The sequence below is a fragment of the Vombatus ursinus genome, unplaced genomic scaffold (assembly GCF_900497805.2).
Source record: "Vombatus ursinus unplaced genomic scaffold, bare-nosed wombat genome assembly UNPS02014814.1, whole genome shotgun sequence".
In the NCBI taxonomy this organism is placed as follows: Eukaryota; Metazoa; Chordata; class Mammalia; order Diprotodontia; family Vombatidae; genus Vombatus; species Vombatus ursinus.
In genome coordinates, this window is record NW_020954592.1 from 11981528 (window position 1) to 11994675 (window position 13148).

The window sequence follows — 13148 nt, forward strand, 5'->3', positions numbered from 1 at the left end:
TCTCCTCGTTCAACTCAATTCAATAAAGCACTTATTAAGCTCCTTCTGTATCAGGTGCCAGTTATGTGTCAGTGTTTTTATTTAGTGCTTACTATGTGCCAGGGCCTAGGATTATAATCCCAGAGGGAAGATTCTAGCTAGAAGACCTGGGAAAGGGCTTCTATATAAGGACAGATTTACTTAGAGTCTCAAAAGAAGACAGGGAAGCCAGGACACCTAGATAAGGAGGGTGATCATTCCAGGCATGGGTTACAATCAATGCAAAGGCATGAATTAGGAGATGGAGTGTCCTGTGTGAAGTAGGCCAGTGTGGATGTCTTTTAGCGTGCATGGAAGGGAGAAAAGTATGACAAGACTGGAAAGGTTAGAAAGGGCCAGATTGTGAAGGGATTTAAATGCCAGGCAAAATAATTTAAATTTGATCCTAGAGGTAATTGGGAGCCACTTGGATTTATTAAATAGAGTGAGATGGTCAGACCTTTGGCAGTTGGATTGGAGAGGGGAGAACTTGGTACTTTTTCTAGAAGGGTCTGAGGCCCTCTACATGTACCAAACCCATGCTTTGTCTAAGTGATTTCCCTGGGTTTCTAGGGAAAGTGGATATAAAGAACCTGAGAAAATGGGGGGAAAGGGGAATCTGACCCCTCTCTTTAGAGTCTAGGTTCCTCAAGACTGAATTAAGTGAACATGAACCTAAAGCTCAAGCTTCTTAATGTAAAAGGATGCTCTAGGGGCAGCTAGGTGACACAGTAGATAGAGCACTGGCCTTGGAGTCAGGAGGACCTGAGTTCAAATCCACCTCAGATTCTTACCAGCTGTATGTCCCTGGGCAAGTCACTTAACCCTGATGGAAGGAAGGAAGGAAGTTAAAAGGATGCTCTAGCTGCCAACCTGGGCCAGTGTTGGGTCTGTTTTTACATAAGAACTGCTATGAAAACTGGAAAGCAGATTGGCTGAAATTAGGTTTAGACCATTCTGTATATGTCTATCTAGGCATCATTCCTATCTCCTCCTCACTGGAAACTTAGACTCCACCACTGGAACCACCCTGAGCTCTGCCAAGTTAGCTGCTGCTTTATCTGGCCCAGATCTAAGACTGACTTCTAGAAGGCCATCTCTAAACCATACATTTTCCAGCTTCCCTTACTTTCATGTAGTCTTCCCCTATTAGAATGTAAGCTCCTTGAGGGTTGGGTCTGTCTTGTTTGGGATTAGCATAGTCACTATTATACAATAAACACTTAGATTCTCTAGAAAGATAGATAGAGAAATAGATGCTCTAAATGGAAAGACAGATTTATATATCTATATAAAGATGTAGCTGTAGAAAAATAAATAGATGTAGATATAGTTAGATCTATATGTAGACAGAGATAGGAGTAAAGGTGTATATGTACATATATGTATAGATATAGGTGTAGAGATAGAGATATATGTAGAATAATCTCAAAATGGTTGTGACCTATGAAGGCCACATCAAAAAAATATATATATTTTTTTTTTTTTTATTTTATTTTTTTTTTTTAGAAAAGAATAAGACTAAGTTCCTTTTACAACTCCAGCTAGGGCAGAATTCCTAAGTAAACAAGGAAGAGAGTATATTATAAAAGATATGATAAATATTTTGACTACATGAAATTTAAAAGATTTTGCATTAATAAAATCAATAAAGATAGTATTAGGAAAGAAATGCTAGTAGGAAACAAGTTTGCATCAAATAACACTGGTAACTGTCTGAATACCTAAAACATATAGGGAATTGACACAAACATATGACACCAAAAACCTAACAGAGAAGTTGTGAAAGGATATTGATGGTTCAAAAGAATTATAAACTATAATCCACATGAAATATGATCTAAATTACTAATAGTAAGAAAAAGGGAAATTAAAACAACTCAAGTTTTACCTCATACCATGCAAGTTGGAAAAGATGACCCAAAAATGCCATCAGTCAATGTTGGAATGGCTAGGGGACGACAAGCTGTTGGTGGTGGACATGTGAACTACCTCTTCTGCATATCAATTTGGAATTATGAGGGAGAAAAGAGTGATGAAACTGTTCCATACGTTACCCAGTAATCTCACTACTGGGCATGTAAGCCAAGGAAGTTAAAAAAAAAATCCTCAGGGGCAGCTTGGAGTTAGGAGGACCTGAGTTCAAACCTGGCCTCAGACACTAGACATTTACTAGCTGTGTGACCCTGGACAAGTCACTTAACCCCCACTGCCTTGCCAAAAAAAAAAAAAAAAGACAAAATATTTTTTAAAAATTCCTCAAACATCCATAGTTGGATAAGATACCACTCTGCAGTAGCAAAGAATTGAAAACAAAATGAGACTCCTATTATTCTGGAATGACAAAGAAAAACAAACGAGCAAACTATGGTATATAAAGGTAATGAAATATCATTATGCAGTAAGAAATACTGAATATGGAGATCACTAAGAATCATTCCTTGGAGCTGGTACAGAGCAAACTAAAACTACGAGAACAACAATGGAAATGAAATGAAATCAAATTGAATAACTATAAAAAACAATAAATGACTCGGAGAACAGATAATAAAACATACCTCCTCCCTCGTGGTGGAGAGGCAGGGAACTACAAGGGGGCTACTGGAATATTGCACACAATGTTAGATGTACTCAATGAATTCGATGTTTTTGTGTAATTGTTTTCCTTCGTTACAAGATAGGGTTCTGTCTGAAGGCGGTGTTGAAATGTAATGTATATATAATGTAATGTAATGCATAATGTAATAGAATATAAAAATAGAATGCATCAATAAAACAATTTAAATTTTAAAAAAAGTTGGAAAGCTGGGTTGGAAATAAATTGTGAAGCATCTTAAATATGAGATCAAGTTTAGTTTTATTTTAGATCCTAGAGATAATAGAAGCCATTGGAAGCTTACAGAGGAGAATGACATGGTCACATGTGTGCCTTAGAAAAAAATTACATTTGTAGTTCAAGAGAGAAATTAAATAGTAGCATAATGTAAGGGAAAGAATGCTAAACTTGAAATCAACAGAGGCCAGGGGTCAAAACCTGCCTCTGACCCTTACTAGCACTGGGTGCTTGAGAAAAATCACTTGAATAACAACTTCATAAAGCTGTTATACAACTATACGTATGTGTGTGTATTATACACACACACACATATAGAATGCTTTACAAACCCAATGTGAATTATTATTACAGGGAATCATCTACATCGAGATGTTAACTAAGCCCAGGAGAATAGATGAAATCACCAAGGGAGAAAGTATAAAGCAGTGACTATCAAATTCTTTTGCATATGGCATAGTATTTGTTGCTGTGAAGAATCACAGCATGAACCATAGACGCATTGCGTGAGGGTATGATTTCAAATGTAAGCTCCATACCATTTGAGGAATATTTAGGGATACTCACAGCATTATTAGTGGTGCTACAGCAGACCCTGTGAGAACTCTGGGACAGAGACAGAAAATGGCCTAATACAGAGCTTTAAGAAACTTCCACTTAGAGGCAGAAAGATAGATGATGGTCTGCAAAAAAGACCCAGGAGAAGCAAAAGATAGGAGAAGCAGAAGAGAGTAAGTGTCATGGAAGATAAAGAAGGGCAGAGGAACCAAGAGAACATCTTTCTTCTTCGTTTCAGTTTTATGTTTCAGGCTTATAAAACACATCATGACAAGGACAACAGCTGAGACTGCTATTCAGGGAAAATAACATAGGTAACTGCTATAGTTCTTGATAGCCAAAACATCAAATTAGTCCATCAATATGAACACCCTCAACATGGGCTACACAGCTGAATCCCAAAACTAAATAGAAGAGACCAGACGAGATTATTTGGGAATTTGAGAAACTAGATAATATTTCCACTGATCCCAAACTGTTTGCTACTACAGAAATCCATCTTTAATATCAATATATTCCCAGTAATGGTGGCAAATTATTGGATACTTCAAAGAATTAAAGGTACAGTTAACCCAAACGCCATGGAAAAAAACATGGTGCCCAAAAAGCAGGGTCAGATGTTGTGAGTGATAATATCTGCCAGAAAGCATTAATGAAATATACAGAAGATAACAGAAAAAAGGTCAGAGAGGGATGCAGACAACCGAGGCAATGCTGGTACTACCACGTTAAAATTATTAAAATTAATAGAAGTGTATATAATGAAATAATTAATAATAGCACCTACCTCCCCAGAGTTGTTGTGAGGATTAAATCAGACAATAACTGTTAAGCTTTCAGCAAAGTATCTAGCATATAGTAAGTACTATAAAAATGCTAGCTATTATTATTAAATAAAGATTCATGGATTCATATATAACTATCTTTTCTGCTTTTTGTACATGTAAATGGTAATATTTGTCAAGTATACAATAAAAAAAAGGAAAAAAAGCATTACTGAGTGAGAGAATAATTTAACAAGGACAACAACGCTACAAAAAAAAACAAATTTGAAAGACTTGAAAACTCTGTTCACTGCAATGACCAACCACATCTCCATAGTATCTATAGAGAAATGTTACCCTCCTTCTAGGTGATGGGCACAAAGACAGAAAGAAATATACATTTATAGACATGATCACTGTATGGATTTGTTTTGTTTGATTATGCATGTCTATTACAAAAGTTTGGGGTTTGTTTTTTTTTTTTTTTTTCAGTTTTTAATGGAGGCTAGAAAGTGATGCCAAAAAAGGTGGGCGGGAGAACTGAAACTTTTTTTAATGCACAGAAGAGCCACTGAAATATTGCTTTAAAAATCACAAGATAAAACAAAAGGAAGTTCAGAAGGAAATACAGACAAGTAGTACAATTCTGAAAGCAACATAAAATTTATTATGTACTTTTTTTTTTAAAGCAAGTGGTATGAAATAGAGATTGATAGTTTCATATAGAATCCTTTTTGTGTTCTTTTGGGTATGTTTATATACAGAAAAAGAAATGTTCTCTCTTTTTTGGAGGGTTTTAAGTTCCAAATTTTAAAAAAAAATTAAAGCATTACTATGTCTGAAGGTATGAGAAAAAGGAAGCAGGTTAGTCATATGGTGAGATTAGAAACAGCTGGGCAAATCATGGGGCACACTGTTAGTAGAAAGACCTTGTAGAAGCCTCCAACACACTGGGATCCTCTGTGGAAGCCTTTAAGAATAATGCAGATGAGAATCACACAAAATGAGAAAGGACAGAACTGCAATCCTTCTCAAAGGAGGCAGACCCGCCCCACCCCATATCCCCAACCCTGATGAAATCAACTTCACCAAAGTAACAAATTTTCCTGTACAGGGTATCAAATGCCTTTCCATAGGCATCTAAGCAAACAGAAGAAAGTTACGTCCACTTAATATTTGCCTGAAAAGGTAGAAATTGTGTAGCATATGGCAATGTATGTGACACATCTATGGATCGGGGGAAATTTAGCAATCAAAAGGATCTTAACCCGTTTAGATGGTTGACAGCTTGAAAGCTCAGAAACACTGCATGCCATTTTAATATTTGTTCTAGTCAAAATGTCACTGTTAAACCTACTGTCACTAGATTTCATCGTAATAAAATAATTCTATAATTAGATAATTTGGCTGACTTATGCAAGATTTGCAGGCATTATTTAAAAAACACACATATGGGGGCAGCTAGGTGGCACAGTGGGGGGGCAGCTAGGTGGCACAGTGGGGGGCACCTAGGTGGCGCAGTGGATAGAGCACCAGCCCTGAAGTCAGGAGGACCTGAGTTCAAATCTGGCCTCAAACCAAACACTTGACACTTACTAGCTGTGTTACCTTGGGCAAGTCACTTAACCCCAATTGCCTAAAAACAAAAACAAAAACAAAAAAAAACACACATATGAAAATCCATCACTTCTAGAAGGTACAACACAGTAAATGCAATAAGTTTTACTATTTACTATCCTAGAATGCCTTACCTTCTTAACCTTCTGTCATTCCCCATCCAGTGGGATCCACTTCTACTATTCAATTCATGCCCACTCCAAGTCAAGATTGCTGAACTTCTTGACAGTCACACACACACACACACACACACACACACACACACACACACACACCCCCCCTACTAATTCCATCTGATTTATGGTGTATAAAATAAGCTAGGTCCTTACTAATGCTTGACAATCCTTCTCTGATTTGCTATTTTGTTCCCCACAGTGACTATTGCTAATATTTTCCTTCCATGTCCCTAACTACCCCATTCTGACCTGTAACAAATGATTTAGCCTCCTACATCATTTGACTTCTCTGGTATGGATTCAACTTTGACAAATAACCTTCTGATACTATCTGGTCCCTTCACTTCAAAGATGCCAAAGCCTCCTGGTTCTCTCTAACCTCTTCGCCTTTATTGATTTAACTGGTTTTACTCCCCTCCAGATTGGATGACTCTATCTGACAAATAGGTCATGTGCTTTCTCACCTCCGAGGCCTTTAACTCATTACTATTCCCTAAACCTAGAAAACCTAGAATGGGATTAATCACAGTGATCTCCTTCCAAAAATAAAGGAAGATGAAGCATTTAAATAAAATTCACAGAAGTGATTAAAAGGATCAGAGCACACCCTTGTTCACAGGGCAACAGAGAGAAGTTAAAGCTATGGAACTAACAAGTTGATTAGATTATGTGCTTTTTTCTAAAAAAAATGTTTACATGCAAGCACTGTGAATCAATCCAGTCACAAAACCTCCCAAGCAGGGAGAAGGACCAGAAGAGTCCAGGGCAAATCATAAAAGCACATTAGAAAATGGTGGCTGGGTGTTCTGGATGAATGTTATAATTAATTTAGTTTTATTATTATTGTTATTAATGTTATTTCTGGGTGAACAAGATCAATCACCCAATCCTAGAGATTAGAACAGGAGCTTTTGGTGTGAACGCGAAAAGGTATCCTTATCAAGGTTTTCATCAGACATTGGGGTTGACTGGGGTTGACATTAAGAGCTGGTTTATCAGGTATGTTGTAGAAGGGAAGGCATGCCTGTTCACCTAGAAGTGAGTTAGATGGCTTCTGGAATCCCTTTCAGTTCCTGAGACTCTGTGAGATTATATTAAATTGCTTTCACCTTAAAAAAAAAAAAAGTTGTACACAACGAGATTTTGTGGTTTCATATAGAGTTTTTTCTATTCTTTGTATGGAAATGTTCATTTTGTTGGCATCTGTGAAGTTCAGAATAATAAAAAAATTTTTAATAAATCATTAGAGGAAAAATAGGAGTGGTACAAAGTTTTTCAGAATTAATTATCTGGAGTACAAATAAGGAAGAATTAATAAAATGTATCACACATACTAATTACCAAGACATTCCCTTGAACTTCTTGACATATTCAAAAGTAGTCAACTACTTGACAGATAATTCTGTTTGGGTTTTTTTTTTTTTTTTGGCTAGGCAATAGGGTTAAGTGACTTGCCCAGGGTCACATAGCTAGTAAGTGTCAAGTGTCTGAGGCCACATTTGAACTCGAATCCTCTTGACTCCAGGGCCAGTGCTCTATCTACTGCGCCACCTTTCTGTCCCTTGACAAATTCTGAAACAATAAATATGAGACTTAGAACCTCAAGGCCACGGTGTGCTAGAGAAGACTAGGGGGGTTCTGAAGGTAAGATATGTTTGCGTAGACTTTAGAACAGTATTCTCCAATTTGTGGCAGGTCAAAGTTTTCCAATAACTCTCACTCTTGCCCTCCAATGTTGACTAAGCTCTAATCATCGGTTAGTTCTGCATTACAACTGACCTAAATCCCTCAACCAAAAAATGCTTAATGCATGGGCACTAATGAACTAACAAGGCAGGAAGGGGGACAAAAAAAAAATTAAGAAATGATAATTTTTGAAAGAGTCCCTAAGGCTGAGTTGCAGAAGGAGAAAACATCCAAATAATCAGACCAAACAATAATAACTCAAGTAACAACTCACATTTTATATATCACTTCAGGATCTACAAAGCACTTTCTTCTGGACTGAGACAGCTCATGAAATCTGATACAATCGCTAGAGCACTGGATCAAGAGCCTGAAAGATTTGAGTTCAAATCCCACCTCAGATACTTACTAGCTATTTGACTCCAGTAAAGTCACTTAATCTAAGTCTCAGTTGCCTGACTTGTAAAATGGAGATAATAATATTAGCACCTACCTCACAGGGTTGTTATGAGGTTCGAATGAGGTAAAATGTATAAAGCAATTCTAGAAGCCTTCAAGTATGTGATAATTTTTAGCTATTATTGTACCCAATTTACATGTGAGGAAAGTGAGGGTCAAAGAGATTAATGGACTTACCAATAGTCAGACAGATTCTAAGGGTTAAAACCAGTGTTAGAACCCAGCTCTTCTGACTCCAACGCTCTTAATATTATAATTCGGGCAGCTACTCATAAGATAACATGACCAAAAGTAGTACTAGAAACATCAAAAATACATATGTTGTCTCCATGAGATGCGAGCTGTAATGTAATGGCTACACAGGAGACATTCCAATGGTAGGAGGTAAAGTACTGCTCAAACACTGGCAAAAGAGAAAACAGCAATGCTTCAAATGATTCCCTGTTTTCAGTATTTGGCCTGTGATTAGGATGACAGATTTCCTTTGAACTAGGAAAAAATCTTACAGGTCATTGAGTCCAATCTCTCATTTTACAAAGCCAAGGGAGATCGAGGGATTTGCCCAAGGTTATAAAGACACTATGAGGGACAGGTTAGGTGGCGCAGTGGATAGAGCACCGGCTCTGGAGTCAGGATGACCTGAGTTCAAAGCCGACCTCAGACACATAATACCCTGGGCAAGTCACTTAACCCCAATCACCTCACCAAAAAAAAAAAAAACACACACACACTATATGTCAGAAGAGGAATCTGAATCCAGGTTCTGATGGAAATAAGGGAAGGTAATTTGTATTTCCAAATCAAAGATTCTTTGATCTGTGGGGTGGGGCATTCTGACACCTAGGGAAGGAAGGAGCTTTGCTTTGTTGTTCCATAATAGCAGGCAAGAAAGATTTGTTTACAGAAGTTAGACTGCAACAATTAATGCTATCACACACTTTATTAATGGTCATCTGGAAGGTCCCTCAAACCTACAAAAGTTAGGGAAGAAATGAAGGGAGAAAGAGAGAGAGGGAGGAAGAAAGAAGGGAGGAAAAGAGGAAAGGAAGAAAGGAGGGAAGGAAAGAAAAAAAGGAAGGAAGTAAGAAGGAAAGCAGGGCAAGGAGGAAGGGAGGGAGTAAAGGAGAGGAAAGAGGAAGAAAGGAAAGAAGGAAGGGAGGGAGGGAGTGAGGGAGGCAAAAGGGAAGAAAGGAGCGGAGAAGCATTTAAGCACCTACCAGGTACTGTGCTAAACGTTTTACAAGTATTATCTCACTTGATCCTCACAACAATTCTTGGAGGTGGGTATTATTATTGTTAACCCCATTTTACATTTGAGGAAACTGAAGCAGGCAGCAGTTAAGAGATTTACCCATAGTCACACAGCTAGCGAGTATCTGAAGCTGGATTATGACCTCAGGTCTTCTTGACTCCAAGTCCTGTGCTCACTGGATACACAGTGCCACCTAATTGCTACTAAAAAGTCTAGATCTCTAGGAGATGAGAGTATGAATTAACTCCTCTGGCGAAAAGATGTTTTTGATTTTGTTTTGTTTTTTTTTTCTCCCACAGAAGTTACAGATCAAAGAAAAAGCAACTTGAAGTTTGCAGCCTAGGGAGAGAGGGGGGCGGAGAGCAGGGTTCATGGTACCATCCCCAACCATTAATCAATCACAGAAACAGACTACGACATAAACACTCACAAAACTAAATTAACCCTTTCTTAGCCTGGTGAAGAGAAGGATGCTTTATTTTACAGGACTTTTCTTGGCTTTTAGGCTGCATAACCTTGGGTTTTCTTATCTTCATATATCTTCTGCATATGGTAGGGGGAAAAGATATGGTCTGGTTTATGGTTTCAAGATGCCTGGGCACTGAACCATAAACAAGATGTTTGCCCTGAGCTTAAATCAAGATCTATTACATTATAGGATTAGAAATCCCATCATTTGTTTCTGGCTATAATCAGAAGGTGATGAATTAGGCAATGTAACTTCTACTCCATCTGTGAAAATGGTATAATCAAACCTATCCCTCTAACAGAGAAGAGAGAGTGAGAGTAAGAGTGAATGAGAGAGAGAGAAAGAGAGAAAGCGTGAGAGAGAAAGAGAAAGAGGGAGAGAGGGAGGGAGGGAGAGAGAGAGAGAGAGAGAGAGAGCGAGCACAGTATTATGAATTCCCTAAAGCCTTCATTTGTCTGTTGGTAAAAGGCTGTGAAAACATCCCACAGTACATTTGAGGGCAGCACCATATTGGCAAGAGAAGGGAATATGGGAGCAATGAAATCCAGAGGGCAGAACCAACCTGCTCAGGTTCCACATGGCAAAACATGGATATCTTTTCCTTTACAGCCATTTCAATGGGCTTTGAACTTCTGCATACAATCTGTATCAAAGTTAAGGAGGTACAAATCAGTCACCAGGAGAATAGGAAGATAAAATATAATGCTACAGAAATAAATCATTCACTTTGTGACCTAGAAAGGAGCATGCTCTTTTCTATAAGAGACTTTGAAGCTGGTCCAAATCATGAACAAATGCATTAAGAGTAGTGACATTTATATAGTACATTAATTTTATGGAGGGAAAAAATAACTTTATAACCATTATCTCATCTGATCCTCATTCTAAAAAAGTCCTATGAGCTGGTGGTGCAAGGATTGTGATCCTCATTTTACAGATGAGGAAACTGAGGCTCAAATAAAGTGACTTTTCTAGGATCACACACTTAGGAGCTAAATCAGGATTTAAACCAAGAATTTCTGGAACTAAATACTGTGCTCTACTTAACACTATACCAAATCTGTGGATAAGGCCCTGAATTTCAAAGTTAACTCAGATATGCGTGTGTTGTTACATAATATATAATTACATAACACATAAACTCAGATATAATGATAACTAAAGTTATTACTGCAAGAACCCTGATGAACACAATCACCAGCCATGATGATCCTCTGATAGAGAAATAACAGACTTAATAAGGACAAAGACATATGAGTTTTAGACACGACCAATGCGGGGATTTGTTTTGCTTGACTGAACATATTTGTTACAAGAGTTTTGTTTTTCTTTTGTTTTCAGGGGAGGTAGAAGGGAAAAAAATAATGCTTATAGGAGAAAAAAGTGTGATTTAAAAATACTTCAAAAAACAGAACATGTCTAAACATTGCTTCACTAAACTAAAGATGAGATAAAGACTACTATGAAAGGATTTAGATTACTTATTATCTTGAGGCATTGTAGTTTAAACCAGAAATAAAATTTGAATAATGAGAGGTACTAAGTAGTTACTTCAGGAATACAAAAAGATATCTTAAGCAGAGTTACTGTATTGAGGGAGGGCCTAAACATTCATTATGGGAGATTCAGTTTTCAAATGATAGGTCTATGTAACTGTCTTACTGTCAAACTATCACCAAAAACAGATAATGATGATGAAAATAATAATAATAGCCCACTTCATATAACATATAATACATTATAATATATAATGTAATATATTTGTTTATTTTATTTATGTATATATTTATATCTGTATCTGTTTATATATTATATATAATATTTTATGTATTCATATAATTGTACGGTATGTAACACATAACATTATGTAATTTTATATATCATAATAATATACAAAGACATCATATGTAACATGATATATACCATAATATAATCTAAAAAAGTAATATACATATAAGGACATCATATATAATATGATATATCATATAATACCATATAATAATATAGCACTTTAGGTTGGGACAATGGAAAGGCAGTATATTAAAGTGGAAATAACTGAATTTAGCATCAGAAGATTCAGGTTCAATTCCTGGTTCTGGCACTTTGTACCAGGGTGACCATGGGCAACCTTGTCGCTCCATCTGTTAAATGAGGTGATTGGCCTATATGACCTCTGAGGTCCCATCTAGTTTGACATCTATGATCCAAAGAGAATGTAAATGCTTAGTTGAGAAGTAGGAGCAATACCACACTTTCTGGCTTCCAAACACAAAAGGTATACGGCTACAAAATTTATTTTACAACTAAAAGAGACCTCTTCTAGTTCAACCTCTTAACTCTAAATGAAGCAACTGAGGCCCAGGGTGATGGAAAGACTTTCTCAAGATCAAATAATTCATTAGTGGCAAAGCTGAGAGCTAGACCCCAGGTTTTCTGACTCTCAATGTTATGTTTTTCCCCTACTATCCTGCCCCAACCGAGCAACTGTGTGTATGCTGTTGTACTGTTGTCATAGATAAGGGTCCTTAGTTAAGCAATTTGGGTGAAAAATGCTACAGAAATTAAACCCTTTACACACATTCTCACTATTCAGCAGGTTAGACATCAGCCCAGAAAGTAAAAACAATTTTGAGGAACTTAAAAACTCTAATCAATGCAATAACCAACCACATCTCCAGAGGACTTTGGATGAGTTATGTTACCTACCTCCTAACATAAAGGTGATGGATTCAAGATGCAGAAACAGTCATACATTTTTGGATGTGGCCATTGGGGAGGGGATGAATCTTGTTTCACTCTGCTTATTATAAGGGTTTTTTTTCCTTTCCCAGTTTTTAATTGGAGGTTAGGAGAAGAAGAGAAGTTACCAATAGTGATCCCCCAAAGAGGCATTTTTTAATGCACAGAAGTTTAAAAAAAAAAAAGCTGACAGGTAGGGCAGTTTTGAAAGTAATGTGTAGAATTTATTATATACTTTTTTTTTTAAGTTAATGGTATGAAATAGAGATCTATGATTCCTCACAAAATCTCTTTGGGTATTCTGCTATGTATATGGAAATGCTATTTTGGGGGAAGTGCCTAAGAATTCGGATTTTTTAAAAAATTCAAATAAACAAAAACTTACCAGGTCAGGAGACAATCCTAAGCCTCTCAAGGCCCGAACACTATTTTGTGTAGGTTTGGTTTTCTGTTCTCCAGTAGCACTGGGCTGAAAGAGAAATGTTAAAGGCTGAAATTTTAGCAACATAGAATGGCCCTACCCAAGACAAAGAATAAAGAAATACATACAGTAATTATGTCCACTGTGATGAAGTAA

The 13148-nt window shown here is 37.0% G+C and overlaps 1 protein-coding gene across 4 annotated transcripts in view; it reads right to left on the reverse strand.

Moving 5' to 3' along the window:
• CTPS2 (CTP synthase 2) overlaps window positions 1-13148 on the reverse strand; it is a 132590-nt gene that overhangs the window by 94635 nt on the left and 24807 nt on the right. For all 4 annotated transcript variants that reach the window (XM_027835387.1, XM_027835390.1, XM_027835388.1 and 1 more), the window contains exons 6-7: window positions 12957-13040; window positions 10395-10475 (exon numbers count right to left, since the gene is read on the reverse strand). In XM_027835387.1, coding sequence (XP_027691188.1) covers window positions 10395-10475; window positions 12957-13040 — 165 coding nt within the window. The remainder of the gene's footprint in view (window positions 1-10394; window positions 10476-12956; window positions 13041-13148) is intronic.